This window comes from Mizuhopecten yessoensis, unplaced genomic scaffold (genome assembly GCF_002113885.1).
Source record: "Mizuhopecten yessoensis strain PY_sf001 unplaced genomic scaffold, ASM211388v2 scaffold716361, whole genome shotgun sequence".
Lineage (NCBI taxonomy): Eukaryota > Metazoa > Mollusca > Bivalvia > Pectinida > Pectinidae > Mizuhopecten > Mizuhopecten yessoensis.
Window position 1 is genome coordinate 1,485,287 of NW_018480078.1, and position 19,311 is coordinate 1,504,597.

Genomic DNA, 19,311 nt, shown 5'->3' on the forward strand with positions numbered 1-19,311 from the left:
TTCTTGAAATGTGCAAGTTATTTGTACTTATGACACGGGTACTTCCTACGCATGCTACTTTACAAGAACAATGAATTCACCCGCCTGAAGTCAATATATTTACCAAACGGTTAACCAACTCATGAACTTTTTATAACTAAAATACTGAAAGGTCACAGAGGTGTAAACAACCAAGTGTCATGCTTATGGAATAAAGAAATGAGAAGAAACATATCGATTAGCGTTCTTTGAACGGAATTTATACAAGGCTAAATAACGCTTTTTTTGTAATTACATAAAGTTTACCGATTTGAGTACACACCAAAGTTCTTAAATATAGAAGTTGTTAGGGTAATCACATAATAATGTGACCGGGTGGAATACTGTACTGGGTGCCTTCGGACCAGTTATTCAGTGAGGTAGCACTATAAAGTCGGCATCAGATCCGCGCTATCACAAGGAGGCAAATACATCAACCTACCCTACATCCAGCATAAATACACACATTTGGGTGGTTGGGTGGCGTAGTGGATAGCGCACTTGCCTTTACCTTTCACCAAGGCGGCCGGGGTTCGTTTCCCTGATCGGACGTGAACATGTATGGAGTCACCTACCCGACCAGGTGAGTTTTCTCCGGATACTCCGGTTTCCTCCCATATTAAGACCCCTTCCCCTCGCGATATCTTCCGGATCAACAAAAGTGATTAATATAAGTTTTAAATACTTGTTTGAAATGTGTAAAATAGATAAAGTTTACATTATATTGAATACACGTATACATTACATACAAATGACCTTTGATGCATATAGGACGTTAAGCCTTATAAATCAAACCCAAATCAAACCCTCGTAGGTTAATATGTAACAAAATTTGACTTCTGAAAAAGGAGCGGCTCAAAGTCGTCTTTAGAAATCAGGTGAAGCGTTTGCTTGTGGTTGAATTGCTTGAAAGCAACCAATTTCAAAACCACTAGGATTCTTTATTACGGAAGTGATCTCTTGTCGGTCAATTCACCTTCCATAATATTCCGAGTATACTGAGTATCACGTTTATCTTTGTGAAAAGGCTAAATGAGTCACATTTCCCAAAGGTCACTAGCGATGTAATGTTTGTAATGCATAGAAAAGAATACAATGTGGTTCGAAGATGGTGGACATTCAATGGTTCCTCCGCAATTCCAATGCGGCCGTGTGACGTAACACTGTTATTCGGTTAACCTGTTGTAATATCTATGTCCATGTTATGCGATCATGTCTCTTATGAAGAGTGATAAAAGACATGACATTGGTTTGTCTGCATCTTGAACATGACATTTGTTTTATTCAGATTTTCCTGCCTTAGCAACATTTAAGATCATATAAAAACGGCTTCCTAAGGAGAAACAGTTGTAATAGCACTGAATTGATTGATGTTCTTACCGGACACCAGCAGGACTAATTATCTGGCAAGTTTGCAGGGAGGTCCACATTGCACAGAGATCGCTTAAACTTTGTTGAACATTGTTGACTGTCATGTTAACTAAGAGCACAACCTTGAAAAGTTTGTCAATAAATACTTAGTACTTGTACTCGCACTTATAAATCAACGATACTGCTACATGTATATTTCACTCACAGTAATGATAAGAATAGATGGTATATTCAAAATATCACTTCGTTTATCGTCAATGATATGAGCAGACCAACTGACGTATATAAACAAATTACATATCACTATGACAAAGTACAGAGTACATTTACTAGTATATAGAAGGCATGTGACCGGGAAGGCAAGTCCAGTTTATTTGATTCGTGGTGCACGAAGTTATTTCTATTCTAATGAAATATGAAAGAATGCTGACTTACATATTCACCAACAGGGCTAGTACTTTGGATGACGTGGAACACTTATATCTATATTGATACATACATTTATTAAAAAAGGCTTCGATTATACGGGATCTACAAAAGTTGTAATGTGAGGTAAATTTTATTTCACTTTATGTTGAAAAAATGGAATTGATCGTGTGTTTGTTTTTGTAATGCGGAAGTCATGCTAAACACAAGAACACAAGTCATGGGGGAAGGAGAGGAGAAATAAACAATATATCAAGATAATACAAATTGGTAATACTCAACAAAAAATAACTTTGTATTTTCATATTAGGAATTAGGATGGTATATATACTACTCACATTTTGCTAAGGATCACCTTTATTATTTGGCATATTTGAAAATATTTTATTTGGTTTATACTGAGATTATTTTTGAAAAAATGATTGTTCTTTTAATTCATCAGCATGCATAAATTCCCAAAATAGTAATTACAGTCAGAAAATGAGCCACAGGAAAAGGGTTACCCTTAAAATTGGTAACAAAACTGATCCTAAATAACCAGAAACTGTTTTAGTATCGCGTGTGACGCACATGAACATCAATTACAGCTTCACAACGCCTGCGCCTGCCCCGAATGACATCGCGTATCCGGTTTTGTGAGATAGCGTTCCACTCAGCTACCAAAGCTGTTCCCACCTCCTGGAGCGTTCTTGGCTGAACATTTCTGGCAGAGAGAGAGAGAGAGAGAGAGCTGTCTGCAGCATGTTCCACACATGCTCGATGGGATTTAGAATCGGCGAGCGGGCTGGCCAATCCATTCGTTGAATAGTCTTTTGCTGTAGATACTGCTCAGTCTGTGGCAGTCTGGAACCTGCGACGCCGTGCCTGTATGAGCAAAAAGCGGTCTTGGCGCTGCGCTGTAGCCCTAGAACGACCTCCAGCATGACGTCTTGAAGGGTTTCCGTTAGTTTGGAAACGATTCCACATTCTTGCCACCACACTTTGAGACACCGCAAGGTCTGCTGCAACCTGACGTTGAGACATGCTAGCTTGCTGTATTCCGATGCCCCTATTCATTTCACCGTCATTTAACCGTTGTCTGGTTCGTCTTTGTGCCATATTAAAACAAAAACACGCAAAAAATATTCATGAAATTGATTTCCTTAACAATTTGAACGCCTTACGTAGCCTAGCTTAGCTTTTGGAAGGGCTGTACACGTAGAAAAGCGTACACGCCCTTTTATGGTTGACTGAACACACCCACACAGACGATTTGGAAGGCTAACATATTCGCCCAAAATGGTACGAAAGGAAAATATAATATTCTTTCTAACATTATGATGTTTTTTTTCTTCAAAATATAGGTGATCCTTAGCAAAATGTGAGTAGTATATATATCTAAAATAAGGTTTCATTTCGGAGGGGTTGGTTGGTGGATGATAGCAACATGACAGGCTTTTATTCTATTATAAATCATTACCAATAATAAAACAAAAATACTTGATAAATATTTACACCCTATATCTATAAACTGAAAATAAGTTAAACAAGATGAAATCTGAGGTAAAACACTCCATATTCACGACAGTTTAACGTTATCTGAAACGTTATGTTATTTAATAACTAAAAGGAATGTGGTTGACTCCGTTGGCGAGCTAAATTTAGAAATGATGAGTGCCTTTATAAAACAAAACAGAACGTTCGTGAAAATGTCACAGATGGGACAAGATGACATCACCTCCTGGATTAGTGCGCAGGCAAAAATATAGTTCCTTAATACATGTAAATGTAACACAGTTTGAAAACAATCTGTATCATGTGTCGAGTTATTTTGCTAAATTGGAAGGTGTGCAGCTAATAACCTGTTACTGAGTGATAAACAGTATCTGAAAAGTACTTATATAGGCCTAGCCTAATGTCCAATCCAATTGACATATATAAAGTCAATAAAATCTGTTGAAATTGAAAAAAAACAATCTCTGAAAATAGAACATTGCAGGGGATTCATCACCGATTCCACTCATATAGACAAGATTTGGCGAGTGAATTAATCCAGCACGTACACAATGCCATGTGTATTACAATGATAAACAATTGTTTTGTTTTACATAGATTATAAATTAACGTTCGTGAAAATGTCACAGTTGGGACATGATGACATCACCTCCTGGATTAGTGCGCAGGCAAAAATAAAGTTCCTTAATACATATAAATATAACACAGTTTGAAAACAACCTTATTTTCGTCCAATATAATTTTAATACTTGTTATAATAAATTAGTTTCAAAAATATATATCGAACACCATAGTTCAGAGTCATCTTTGCAGTACATATTTGTAATATTCATACGCATTGTGATTAGTCCATTTGCGTGTGCATGTAAGCGATATGTCGGACATTACGTGATAACCTATATAAATCAGCCGTACTTGGGGATTTTCATCGCTAGCATATATAAAGGTATCTCTCGGCGCAGATATACCTTATTCTATAAAGTACATTGACTGTCAACTCATCTTAGACCACACGTAAGTATAGGGCAATATTTTATCTGTATTTTACTTGATTCGTTTATTCAGAACACATCTTTAATTAGATGATTCAGATCATACCAGGTTGTATTGATGTAGTTTTTCTTTGTGCTCTTTCTATTTTACAGTGTTTTGTTTGACGTTCGATCAAAGGATTAATTTTGCATTTTGTTTGCTCTCGCGTAAATTGACATGAAAAAAATATAAAGTCAATCCTAATACATGTGTTTTCTTGTAAACCAGTCGTCAAAACAAAACGATGTACTAATGCCTAATAATTGGAAATTAAACGACTTATGAAACTCACATGCCTTTCACGAAACATGATACGGTCACACCTGGCAAAACTCGACGATTGATGATATTGAACAATACCTGTATCATGTGTCGAGTTATTTTGCTAAATTGGAAGGTGTGCAGCTAATAACCTGTTACTGAGTGATAAACAGTATCTGGAAAGTACTTACATAGACCTAGCCTGATGCCCAATCCAATTGACATATATAAAGTCAATAAAATCTGTTGAAATTGAAAAAAAACATTCTCTGAAAATAGAACATTGCAGGGGATTCATCACCGATTCCACTCATATAGACAAGATTTGGCGAGTGAATTGATCCAGCACGTACACAATGCCATGTGTATTACAATGATAAACAATTATTTTGTTTTAAATTGATTATTAATTAACGTTCGTGAAAATGTCACAGATGGGACATAATGACATCATCTCCTGAATTAGTGCGCAGGCAAAAATGTAGTTCCTTGATATATGTAAATATAACACAGTTTGAAAACAACTTTTATTTTCGTCCTGTATAATTTAAATAATTGTTATAAGAAATTAAATTCAAAAATATATATCGAACACCATAGTTCAGAGTCATCTCTGCAATACATATTTGTAATATTCATACGCATTATGATTAGTCCATTTGCGTGTGCATGTAGGTGATATATCGGACATTACGTGATAACCTATATAAATCAGCCGTACTTGGGGATTTTCATCGCTAGCATATATAAAGGTATCTCTCGGCGCAGATATACCTTATTCTATAAAGTACATTGACTGTCAACTCATCTTAGACCACACGTAAGTATAGGACAATATTTTATCTGTATTTTACTTGATTCGTTTATTCAGAATACATCTTATATTACATGATTCAGATCATACCAAGTCATATTTCTGTATTTTCTTTTTGCTCCTTCTATTTTCTAGTGTTTTGTGTGACGTATGATAAAAGGATTAACTTTGTATTTTGTTTGCGTAAATTGACATAAACAAAATATAAAGTCAATCCTGATATTTGCAGGTTTTTATGTAGTCACCAAATGCTTAATTTCATTTCACTTCGATTTTTTAAGGAAAAACATTTCCGCAAATATCAATTTCGACGACCGGAAAAAATACAATTTTTCAACAGCCTACATGTATACTTTCATTGTCCTCAAAATAATGGAAAAAGGCCGAAGGGCCTATTTTTTTTTTTTCACACATTTTCTATCCTAAACAGTGTTTGTAAATTAAAATGGGTTTTCTGGAAAACACGTTGTCCAAAAACACCGATTAACTAATGCCTAAAAATGAGAAATTTAAAGATTTTTATTCCGCGGAAGGATTTATGAAGCTTATACGCCATTCACGAAATATGATACGGTTACACTTTGCAAAAGTCAACGACTGGTGATATTGAACAACACCTGTATCATGTGTCGTGTTAGCTAATAGTCTCTTACTGAGTGATAAACAGTCTCTGAAAATAGAACATTGGCGAGTGAATGGATCTAGCACGTACACAATGCCATGTGTATTATAATGATAAATGACAACTTTGTTTTAAATTGTTTATTAATTTACACGTCTTATGAGCATGATGAAATTAATCGATATTAGCTGAAAGAGGCTATTTAAGTCTCCTTCATTTAGGTTTGAACTCCGTCTGTCCTTCCGTCCTTCCGTCTTTCCGTCCGTCCTTCCGTTCGAGAAGTTTGTCCGGGCATATCTTCCGTACTATTTCACCGGATGTAACAAGAGTTTGTGTACAAGGACATCTTATGATGACGGAGTGCAAAGTGCAAGAATTAGGTCACTGTGACCTATGATTTGACCTTTGACCTTTTCTTTTAATATTGTATGTCCGGGGCATATCCCCTGTACTATTTCACCTGTCGTATTTGGATGAAGGAGAACATATTTCAAGAATGAGGTCACTGTGACGTATGACTTGACCTTTGACCTTTACTTTTGAAACGGTTTGTCTGGGCCATATCTTCTACACTATTTCACCTGGAATAACCAGATCTTGTGTACAAGGACATCTTGGGACATCCTGGGATGGCGGAGTGCAAAGGGTAGATCATTTTGACCTCACTGTGACCTATGCTTTGACCTTTGACCTTACCTTTTGAAAACGTTTGTCCGGAGCATATCTTAAATACTATTTAACCAGCTGTAACCAGATTTGGTGGAAATATCATTGATTTAAAACAATTTTCTTCACTCTGCTTTTTCTTTTGATTTCCAAAACTAAGTTATCAGAATCTATGCGCCATTAAAACTTTATAAAACCGTATTGCACATTTCCCCTGTTGGCAACAAAACAATGTTACCATGACAAAAATGCCTATACTGTTGTAATATGTATAAGGGTACTTTCCTAACAGTAGGTACATTCTGACATATGTCTTCTGTTTGTTAAATATAAAAAGCAGTATCGGTGGGGGACTATGGTTGTCTTGCAATACTTTGCCTTGTTTTTTTTTATCCAACTTGGCTTGCCAAACACATCTTGTTGAGAAGGAAAAGGTTCAAAATATCTATGTATATATGTTTTACACAAGTGACTCTGAAAATGTCACGGCAGATCCTGGCAACAAGAGCACATGCATTGTCTTGCTGTAAGGTGAGGTTGTGTTGCTGGAAGATAAGGTTGTGCTGTCAAAGAAGTGGTAGGACACGTGGTTGGATGATCTGATCTTTGTATCTAACAGCAGTGATGTTTATTAAAGTATCACTAAGGGGGATTACCCACTATTGAGGATGCCCCCCTAAACCATTACAGAGGCCCCACCGAACCTATCACGCTCAACCACATACCACATCTTCGATATACCCTTTGCCTTCTCACGGAGCGAAACAACACTCAAACAAGACTTATCAATAAATATTACACGTCTCCACCGACGTATTCCAAACCGTTTCGGACCATGTCTGCGCATCCAATAACATACTTGCCGCCGGCGTCGCGTTGAAGATAGTCCGACATATAGTCGGTGCGCATTGATTCTTGCCGCACGCCAGCGACCCATTGCTGTATGAACACTCATAGGTCTACCGTGAGTGCCTATGGTATGCGATGCAGTCACGGTAGAAGTCTTGAATCTGTTGCGCATGTGCGACAAGCGAATTGACAAGTCTTGTCATGCCGTCGTTATATTCGGACGATCGCTCCTGGTACGGTCAGAAACTCTCCCAGTGGCACGCAAACGTGCAAAGAGACGACTTATTGAAGAATGGGCGATACCAAATTGGCGTGCGACAATGGGTTGCCGATGACCATCCAATGCTCTACTTTTCTTAACTTGCGTTAAACGCGTCATAGCATTCAATGGAAAAATTAAAGAAAATTGTCTGGAAAACTGATCTGGTTATCATCAAAGTATCGTGAAGAATGATTTTTTGCGAAAAATCATGCTAGCTATGTCGGGTCACGCGATTTGGACTTAACGCAGTTAACCAAACCACTCAAGGAACCCGTCACGCTTGACTGATTTTAATACCTGTGTATCCACAATGGAACTCATTGAATGTTTCTAGTACAAAAACGTCCTGAAATGACCGTAGCTGTTAATAGGACGTTAAACAAATTTCAACCAAATTAAACCAAACCTGTACAAAACGTTACAAGCTTTCTTTACATATAAAAGAGTAATGCAGGGTGGAGGTTTAAGCGTTTCTTTTTTCTGTCGAGTATATATCGGTTTTGTGCTGCTGTCTTCGAATAGTTAGGACTTTATTGACTTTGTCGATCGTATAGACCCTCCTATTCTTGAGTCAAGGATATCACAGACTCTTTCCTCGATCTTTACTTGAAACATGACCATATCAATATTTTTTATCACATTATTTAATCAGATTCCTTTTCAGAATGATTCGTGCGATAACAGTCACATATATAAAAGTCAACAGCAGATAAGTTCAGATGTGGTATCATATACTATGATAAAATATATAATGAAGTTCATTCATTTGCATGATAAGAAAATGGCCTGTTGTAGATATCTTAGCTATTCCTGTTGTAATAAACTGTTTAAAAACTTGTAACCTCTACATAACTCATATATTTCGTTAGTCGCTTAAAATGGAGTGTACATGTAGTGTATGGAACCTTGGAAGAAATTGTGTCCTCGCGTGAACGAGCCAATTTGTACATTTGTCTTGATATCGCTTTTCCTCGAGAAGCTCCTGCCAGGTCTTTCTCAAATATTATATGTAGGGTTCCTTTGGTCCTTGGTTATGATTGCTTAATTTTGATACCGATCGAACGAACAAGATGACCGCAAAGCAGCCACCTTGAATTCTTGACTGTTCAATTGTGTTATCACTGTTGCTGGAGAAGTACCGGACATATTTCATATGTAGGTTCCCATTTTCCGTACTTGCGATTGTTCGATTACGAGACTGAACGAATGAACAACATGCCCGAACGCAACAATCTTGGATTTTTGCATTTCAAGTGTGCTATAGCTATTTCTCAAGAAGTCTATGACATATCGTTCTCAGATTTTATTCATACGTTTTTGTTGGTGTTGCGTTGTGTTTGGTTTGCTTTGGGACTGATCGGATAAACAAAATGGCCGTCTTGCAACACTCTTGGATTTTGACAGTTGAAAATAACAGAATTCAAGTTCTTAAGAACAGGACAGATTTTTTTGAAGTTTCAATTGTATGTTTCCTTGATCCGTAGATTTACATGCGTAATTTTCATGTTTCAGTTTGGGACTGATCGTCAAACAAAATGGCCGCCAGCATCGACAGTAATCATGAGGAATATTAGCCTCAATCAAACCACCTCATCTGACCCGCCAAAAGGGAAGAATCAGTCTGATGTAATGAACAGCAATCAAGCAACATCCTTTGACCTGCTAGAAGGAAACAGTCAGTCTGATGTCATGAACAGCAATCAAGCCCCCTCAACTGACCCGTCTGAAGGAAACAGTCAGTCTGGTGTCATTAACAGCAATCAAGCCCCCTCAACTGACCCGTCTGAAGGAAACAATCAGTCTGATGTCATGAACAGCAATCAAGCCCCCTCAACTGACCCGTCTGAAGGAAACAGTCAGTCTGATGTCATGAACAGCAATCAAGCCCCCTCAACTGACCCGTCTGAAGGAAACAATCAGTCTGATGTCATGAACAGCAATCAAGCCCCCTCAACTGACCCGTCTGAAGGAAACAGTCAGTCTGATGTCATGAACAGCAATCAAGCCCCCTCAACTGACCCGTCTGAAGGAAACAATCAGTCTGATGTCATGAACAGCAATCAAGCCCCCTCAACTGACCCGTCTGAAGGAAACAGTCAGTCTGATGTCATGAACAGCAATCAAGCCCCCTCAACTGACCCGTCTGAAGGAAACAATCAGTCTGATGTCATGAACAGCAATCAAGCCCCCTCAACTGACCCGTCTGAAGGAAACAGTCAGTCTGATGTCATGAACAGCAATCAAGCCCCCTCAACTGACCCGTCTGAAGGAAACAATCAGTCTGATGTCATGAACAGCAATCAAGCCCCCTCAACTGACCCGTCTGAAGGAAACAGTCAGTCTGATGTCATGAACAGCAATCAAGCCCCCTCAACTGACCCGTCTGAAGGAAACAATCAGTCTGATGTCATGAACAGCAATCAAGCCCCCTCAACTGACCCGTCTGAAGGAAACAGTCAGTCTGATGTCATGAACAGCAATCAAGCCCCCTCAACTGACCCGTCTGAAGGAAACAATCAGTCTGATGTCATGAACAGCAATCAAGCCCCCTCAACTGACCCGTCTGAAGGAAACAGTCAGTCTGATGTCATGAACAGCAATCAAGCCCCCTCAACTGACCCGTCTGAAGGAAACAATCAGTCTGATGTCATGAACAGCAATCAAGCCCCCTCAACTGACCCGTCTGAAGGAAACAGTCAGTCTGATGTCATGAACAGCAATCAAGCCCCCTCAACTGACCCGTCTGAAGGAAACAATCAGTCTGATGTCATGAACAGCAATCAAGCCCCCTCAACTGACCCGTCTGAAGGAAACAGTCAGTCTGATGTCATGAACAGCAATCAAGCCCCCTCAACTGACCCGTCTGAAGGAAACAATCAGTCTGATGTCATGAACAGCAATCAAGCCCCCTCAACTGACCCGTCTGAAGGAAACAGTCAGTCTGATGTCATGAACAGCAATCAAGCCCCCTCAACTGACCCGTCTGAAGGAAACAATCAGTCTGATGTCATGAACAGCAATCAAGCCCCCTCAACTGACCCGTCTGAAGGAAACAGTCAGTCTGATGTCATGAACAGCAATCAAGCCCCCTCAACTGACCCGTCTGAAGGAAACAATCAGTCTGATGTCATGAACAGCAATCAAGCCCCCTCAACTGACCCGTCTGAAGGAAACAGTCAGTCTGATGTCATGAACAGCAATCAAGCCCCCTCAACTGACCCGTCTGAAGGAAACAATCAGTCTGATGTCATGAACAGCAATCAAGCCCCCTCAACTGACCCGTCTGAAGGAAACAGTCAGTCTGATGTCATGAACAGCAATCAAGCCCCCTCAACTGACCCGTCTGAAGGAAACAATCAGTCTGATGTCATGAACAGCAATCAAGCCCCCTCAACTGACCCGTCTGAAGGAAACAGTCAGTCTGATGTCATGAACAGCAATCAAGCCCCCTCAACTGACCCGTCTGAAGGAAACAATCAGTCTGATGTCATGAACAGCAATCAAGCCCCCTCAACTGACCCGTCTGAAGGAAACAGTCAGTCTGATGTCATGAACAGCAATCAAGCCCCCTCAACTGACCCGTCTGAAGGAAACAATCAGTCTGATGTCATGAACAGCAATCAAGCCCCCTCAACTGACCCGTCTGAAGGAAACAGTCAGTCTGATGTCATGAACAGCAATCAAGCCCCCTCAACTGACCCGTCTGAAGGAAACAATCAGTCTGATGTCATGAACAGCAATCAAGCCCCCTCAACTGACCCGTCTGAAGGAAACAGTCAGTCTGATGTCATGAACAGCAATCAAGCCCCCTCAACTGACCCGTCTGAAGGAAACAATCAGTCTGATGTCATGAACAGCAATCAAGCCCCCTCAACTGACCCGTCTGAAGGAAACAGTCAGTCTGATGTCATGAACAGCAATCAAGCCCCCTCAACTGACCCGTCTGAAGGAAACAATCAGTCTGATGTCATGAACAGCAATCAAGCCCCCTCAACTGACCCGTCTGAAGGAAACAGTCAGTCTGATGTCATGAACAGCAATCAAGCCCCCTCAACTGACCCGTCTGAAGGAAACAATCAGTCTGATGTCATGAACAGCAATCAAGCCCCCTCAACTGACCCGTCTGAAGGAAACAGTCAGTCTGATGTCATGAACAGCAATCAAGCCCCCTCAACTGACCCGTCTGAAGGAAACAATCAGTCTGATGTCATGAACAGCAATCAAGCCCCCTCAACTGACCCGTCTGAAGGAAACAGTCAGTCTGATGTCATGAACAGCAATCAAGCCCCCTCAACTGACCCGTCTGAAGGAAACAATCAGTCTGATGTCATGAACAGCAATCAAGCCCCCTCAACTGACCCGTCTGAAGGAAACAGTCAGTCTGATGTCATGAACAGCAATCAAGCCCCCTCAACTGACCCGTCTGAAGGAAACAATCAGTCTGATGTCATGAACAGCAATCAAGCCCCCTCAACTGACCCGTCTGAAGGAAACAGTCAGTCTGATGTCATGAACAGCAATCAAGCCCCCTCAACTGACCCGTCTGAAGGAAACAATCAGTCTGATGTCATGAACAGCAATCAAGCCCCCTCAACTGACCCGTCTGAAGGAAACAGTCAGTCTGATGTCATGAACAGCAATCAAGCCCCCTCAACTGACCCGTCTGAAGGAAACAATCAGTCTGATGTCATGAACAGCAATCAAGCCCCCTCAACTGACCCGTCTGAAGGAAACAGTCAGTCTGATGTCATGAACAGCAATCAAGCCCCCTCAACTGACCCGTCTGAAGGAAACAATCAGTCTGATGTCATGAACAGCAATCAAGCCCCCTCAACTGACCCGTCTGAAGGAAACAGTCAGTCTGATGTCATGAACAGCAATCAAGCCCCCTCAACTGACCCGTCTGAAGGAAACAATCAGTCTGATGTCATGAACAGCAATCAAGCCCCCTCAACTGACCCGTCTGAAGGAAACAGTCAGTCTGATGTCATGAACAGCAATCAAGCCCCCTCAACTGACCCGTCTGAAGGAAACAATCAGTCTGATGTCATGAACAGCAATCAAGCCCCCTCAACTGACCCGTCTGAAGGAAACAGTCAGTCTGATGTCATGAACAGCAATCAAGCCCCCTCAACTGACCCGTCTGAAGGAAACAATCAGTCTGATGTCATGAACAGCAATCAAGCCCCCTCAACTGACCCGTCTGAAGGAAACAGTCAGTCTGATGTCATGAACAGCAATCAAGCCCCCTCAACTGACCCGTCTGAAGGAAACAATCAGTCTGATGTCATGAACAGCAATCAAGCCCCCTCAACTGACCCGTCTGAAGGAAACAGTCAGTCTGATGTCATGAACAGCAATCAAGCCCCCTCAACTGACCCGTCTGAAGGAAACAATCAGTCTGATGTCATGAACAGCAATCAAGCCCCCTCAACTGACCCGTCTGAAGGAAACAGTCAGTCTGATGTCATGAACAGCAATCAAGCCCCCTCAACTGACCCGTCTGAAGGAAACAATCAGTCTGATGTCATGAACAGCAATCAAGCCCCCTCAACTGACCCGTCTGAAGGAAACAGTCAGTCTGATGTCATGAACAGCAATCAAGCCCCCTCAACTGACCCGTCTGAAGGAAACAATCAGTCTGATGTCATGAACAGCAATCAAGCCCCCTCAACTGACCCGTCTGAAGGAAACAGTCAGTCTGATGTCATGAACAGCAATCAAGCCCCCTCAACTGACCCGTCTGAAGGAAACAATCAGTCTGATGTCATGAACAGCAATCAAGCCCCCTCAACTGACCCGTCTGAAGGAAACAGTCAGTCTGATGTCATGAACAGCAATCAAGCCCCCTCAACTGACCCGTCTGAAGGAAACAATCAGTCTGATGTCATGAACAGCAATCAAGCCCCCTCAACTGACCCGTCTGAAGGAAACAGTCAGTCTGATGTCATGAACAGCAATCAAGCCCCCTCAACTGACCCGTCTGAAGGAAACAATCAGTCTGATGTCATGAACAGCAATCAAGCCCCCTCAACTGACCCGTCTGAAGGAAACAGTCAGTCTGATGTCATGAACAGCAATCAAGCCCCCTCAACTGACCCGTCTGAAGGAAACAATCAGTCTGATGTCATGAACAGCAATCAAGCCCCCTCAACTGACCCGTCTGAAGGAAACAGTCAGTCTGATGTCATGAACAGCAATCAAGCCCCCTCAACTGACCCGTCTGAAGGAAACAATCAGTCTGATGTCATGAACAGCAATCAAGCCCCCTCAACTGACCCGTCTGAAGGAAACAGTCAGTCTGATGTCATGAACAGCAATCAAGCCCCCTCAACTGACCCGTCTGAAGGAAACAATCAGTCTGATGTCATGAACAGCAATCAAGCCCCCTCAACTGACCCGTCTGAAGGAAACAGTCAGTCTGATGTCATGAACAGCAATCAAGCCCCCTCAACTGACCCGTCTGAAGGAAACAATCAGTCTGATGTCATGAACAGCAATCAAGCCCCCTCAACTGACCCGTCTGAAGGAAACAGTCAGTCTGATGTCATGAACAGCAATCAAGCCCCCTCAACTGACCCGTCTGAAGGAAACAATCAGTCTGATGTCATGAACAGCAATCAAGCCCCCTCAACTGACCCGTCTGAAGGAAACAGTCAGTCTGATGTCATGAACAGCAATCAAGCCCCCTCAACTGACCCGTCTGAAGGAAACAATCAGTCTGATGTCATGAACAGCAATCAAGCCCCCTCAACTGACCCGTCTGAAGGAAACAGTCAGTCTGATGTCATGAACAGCAATCAAGCCCCCTCAACTGACCCGTCTGAAGGAAACAATCAGTCTGATGTCATGAACAGCAATCAAGCCCCCTCAACTGACCCGTCTGAAGGAAACAGTCAGTCTGATGTCATGAACAGCAATCAAGCCCCCTCAACTGACCCGTCTGAAGGAAACAATCAGTCTGATGTCATGAACAGCAATCAAGCCCCCACAACTGACCCGTCTGAAGGAAACAATCAGTCTGATGTCATGAACAGCAATCAAGCCCCCTCAACTGACCCGTCTGAAGGAAACAATCAGTCTGATGTCATGAACAGCAACAAAGCCACCTTCACTGGCCCGCTAGAAGGAAACAGTCGTCAGTCTGATGTTATGAACATCTATCAAGCTGGCTCAGCGTATCGACAGACGGGAAAGCTTAAATGTCACACCGGTGTAAATCAGGGAATGGCAGTAGTACTGCCTGACGAAGCAGAAGTATCAGGTAAGTGGGCTAGCTTTCACTGATACTGTCATAGGGACAACATAAAAAGGTCGACAGTTTTGGAACTCAGATATATTTCTGATTTTACATGTTATTGACATTTCGAATTTTAACAAACAGATTCTATTATTAATACACAGACTAGCATTAAAGAAGGGTTGCTTATTCGTGTCATTTTGATTTATCGCTATGATGCCGCAAAACAACGATACTTTGTAATTTTAAAATGTCATTGTTTTACGGCGAAATACTAAAAGGATACCAAAAACGAAGTTTTATGTAATTCAGCGGCTGTTGCTTGTCGCCTATTTGTGTTAAAATGAAAGTCGAGCGAAACACGACAGAACATCGATTAAGATACAAATAAGTATCGTAAATTTGTAGACAAAGTACGTCACGACATTACATTATTTCAGAATTCATAATTTAGCAACGACAAAGCTAAATTGAATTTTCCAACAATTAAAAAATGTACTTCACGGTTAATCTGTTAACATATATATACACTTTAGTTATTTTACAATAATAATGACACAAGTTATATAACTTATATTAATCACTCTTGTTGCCCGGATGTTATCGCGCATGGGGTCTTGATGTTTTCACGTCCGATCGGGGAATCGAACCCCGGCCGCTTTGGTGAAGGGCGAGTGCGTTATTCACTGCGCCACCCGATCACCCCCATCTGTTAACAGACATGTACGTAATAATGAAACCTTTTATGCTGCAGGTATCAGGCAGGTGAATCAACAGATACAGGCACATTCACACGCAGAATATAATAAAACAACAATGATTGGAACCCACAATACCATCATATATAGGGAAAGTAAGTTGGAATTTGCCAGGAAAACACCATTTGAAGTCTCTTTATCAAAAGTGTTATTGACCCATAACAAGCTAATCGTTTGCCGCATACATCACAAATTAATTTAAATCCCGGTTATACCTTAATATCTAAATTATGCAGTGTAGACGATATTAAAGAACAGGATATTGAAACGTTATATTTTGAAAGAAATTTTTCGTTCTGCTTGTAATGCTGTAGAATGTAAATGTAGAACAGTATATATTTTCAGAATTCTATAAAGATGCTTTTCTTAAAAAACACAAAATCCAACCACATAACAACATATTATTGTAAACCAGGTCAAATTTCTTGAAAATGCTGCCATCCCAAAAACATTACCGTTCGTCCTGCACGAACGTGTTTGTGTTGTTGTATAAATCTTTGTTTTGTGATGCGGATTTTAAAACAAAAAGAAAAACAATACGCAAAAGAGGTCATTATTTTCAATGCCATCTCTCGGTATCGAATTTGGTTACTTTCTAGAATTGCATATTAAGCCGTTTTTTTGTGTGCCGTTAATTACATGTTTTCAATAATACAAAATACAGTTGATTTGTAAGGGTTGGAAACCCTTTGATACATTTTTAGCTTTCACGGTAACTCTTATTTACACTTTAATGACATTTTTATGCTGTTAGGATAAAATTAGATATATTCTGCCTGTGTGACAGTGGATTATAATTTCCCTGATATGTTTAGAAAACCATTGAAATTCACTATTCATTACAATGTCTAAAACTTCTCGTGATAATTAAAAAAAAATTGACGTTATCAAAGCATTTTCAAGAGTAAGTTAATTTGACGTTTGGTTCTTTAACATTCAATTACGAATTCATTTCAATTTCAGATGAAGAAGTTCGAGATGTAATTTCAGAATCAGATGATCGCAGGACTTATGAACATCGAGAACAGACTGATACTCTCAAAAAGGCTATAGACAAAAAGGGATCAGAAACACAGGAAATTGTCCATTCCTCAGGTCAAGAGTGCGTTTCACAGGTACAGGAATCAATGTCAGTAGGTGAAAACAAATCAGATTTGAATGCAGCCCAAATAAAACAACAAACTGTGGTATTACATCAGATATCGGACGAAAACACTGAACATTGTGTCAAAATGGCTATGAAAGAAGTCGTAGACACTCATCGCCAAGAGACTACTGCCGCTACGACACAGTTAAAAACAGACGTCAAAGGTACAGAACAGACAATCATTAATACTTTGAACAAGGTGATGCTAATACTTGACAAACAGTCACTGACAATCGGTAAACTATCACAGCAACTTGACGAACAGTCACGGACGTCAGCTGTACAGACGATAAAAATCGGTGAACTGTCACACAAAGTTGATGACCAGACACAGAAACTTGACAAACAGTCACGGACGTTAGCTGAACAGTCGATGAAAATCGGTGAACTGTCACACAAAGTTGATGACCAGACACAGAAACTTGACAAACAGTCACGGACGTTAGCTGAACAGTCGATGAAAATCGGTGAACTGTCACACAAAGTTGATGACCAGACACAGAAACTTGACAAACAGTCACGGACGTTAGCTGAACAGTCGATGAAAATCGGTGAACTGTCACACAAAGTTGATGACCAGACACAGAAACTTGACAAACAGTCACGGACGTTAGCTGAACAGTCGATGAAAATCGGTGAACTGTCACACAAAGTTGATGACCAGACACAGAAACTTGACAAACAGTCACGGACGTTAGCTGAACAGTCGATGAAAATCGGTGAACTGTCACACAAAGTTGATGACCAGACACAGAAACTTGACAAACAGTCACGGACGTTAGCTGAACAGTCGATGAAAATCGGTGAACTGTCACACAAAGTTGATAACCAGACACAGAAATTTGACAAACAGTCACGGACGTTAGCTGAACAGTCGATAAAAATCGGTGAACTATCACAGAAAGTTGTTAAACAGTCATTGACAATAAACAAACAGTTGAAGAAACTTGATAAACAGTCAGAGACGTTAGGTAAACAGTCAATGAAAATAGACAAATTGTCACAGAATGCTGAAGAGCAATCCAATACAATTTCGGAACTATCACAGGAAGTTGAATCAGCCTCACTTGGAAATAAAAAATTGCGAAAGGCAGTTTATACTAGTCGGCGTTATTCTAAGAATTGGAAACAAGAAATCATGGAATGTTTATATGCAAATAACCAAGCAAGAAATGATGACATAGAAAACAATTTGCCCGTTATGCAATATGATAGAAGACGAAGAAGAGACAACTGGCGTTAGATAGCACATATATTTATGTGACTTATATTTTTTCACTATTGCAGTGATAATATTCTTTTCGTATATGTATTAGCTTATACATGAACCATACATGGTGTATTTTAAGGGTTTTGTCATCTTGAAAGAATTATTTGAATTCGCAATTTTTTACAGCAAATAAATTGTCCCTGCATTAAGCGACGGGTAGATAGATATGTGTTATTTGTCTGCGGTACTCGGTCATGTCTTATCGATCGCAATTATTCCACATTGATGTCATTATCAGTCAAACATTTCTTTCTTTTGCATTGTTTGCCAAATGTGAGTACTTCATAGTCACGCTTGGTATAGGGTCGTCATGCGCTATAGAAACGTTTCATTGGGCAACTGTTAACTTTGTACATGCTTTTTGTATCAAAACTGTAAATAAATATATAAACAACAGCATTGCTTTCTGCAGTTTCTAAATTCTTAATAGGTGCTTTTATAAACTGACAATATTATTGGTTATTCTACTATATATACGCCCAATATACGCCGTAAGTGACAAAGGAAGAAGAAACTGATCTTTCCCACTTAATACAACACCTACATAATGGTAGATGACATATCCCAAATATTCCCATGACGAATCGGTCAATTAGTCACTGGTCGTATATACATAATGGCCATATATATGCAGGACATGACACAGGGGCATGAAAATTCATACGATGTACGATGAATATGAAATGTTTTTGATGTGTAGGTGTTGGTATTAGACGTGTCAGGTGTAAGATAGACAACCAGTATCAACGCCAGCTATTGAATAGTGTGCATATATGTAGCGTGTAGTCGTACACATAGTGAACATGACATTGAAACAAACAACAGCTGTCCCTAAATTAAATGATCATCATTTTTTTATTTTATTTTTTAATTCAAAAGGATTGGGCAAATGTTTGACAACTTACAAAGCCATCTCCCGGTTTACTTATCCCTCTTAAGAACGTGGTTTATAAACCAAAATGGATGCACCACCCAAGGAGCTTATTATTAATACGGAAAATCAAGCTATGTATTGATGAAGTATTCAAAATGTTATAAAAATTAGTACAATGTAACATTTTTTGCTATTAATGTCCAAATT

General features: G+C 40.2%; 1 protein-coding gene across 1 annotated transcript; it reads left to right on the forward strand.

The window, feature by feature from the left end:
• Positions 1-14,879: 14,879 nt before the first annotated feature.
• Positions 14,880-18,617, forward strand: LOC110443913 (golgin subfamily A member 6C-like). Its single transcript, XM_021488373.1, has 3 exons — positions 14,880-15,079; positions 15,810-15,908; positions 16,777-18,617. Exons 1-3 carry the CDS (start codon positions 14,905-14,907, stop codon positions 18,201-18,203), a joined length of 1,701 nt encoding a protein of 566 aa, XP_021344048.1. The 5' UTR covers positions 14,880-14,904; the 3' UTR covers positions 18,204-18,617.
• The last annotated feature ends 694 nt before the right edge of the window (positions 18,618-19,311 follow it).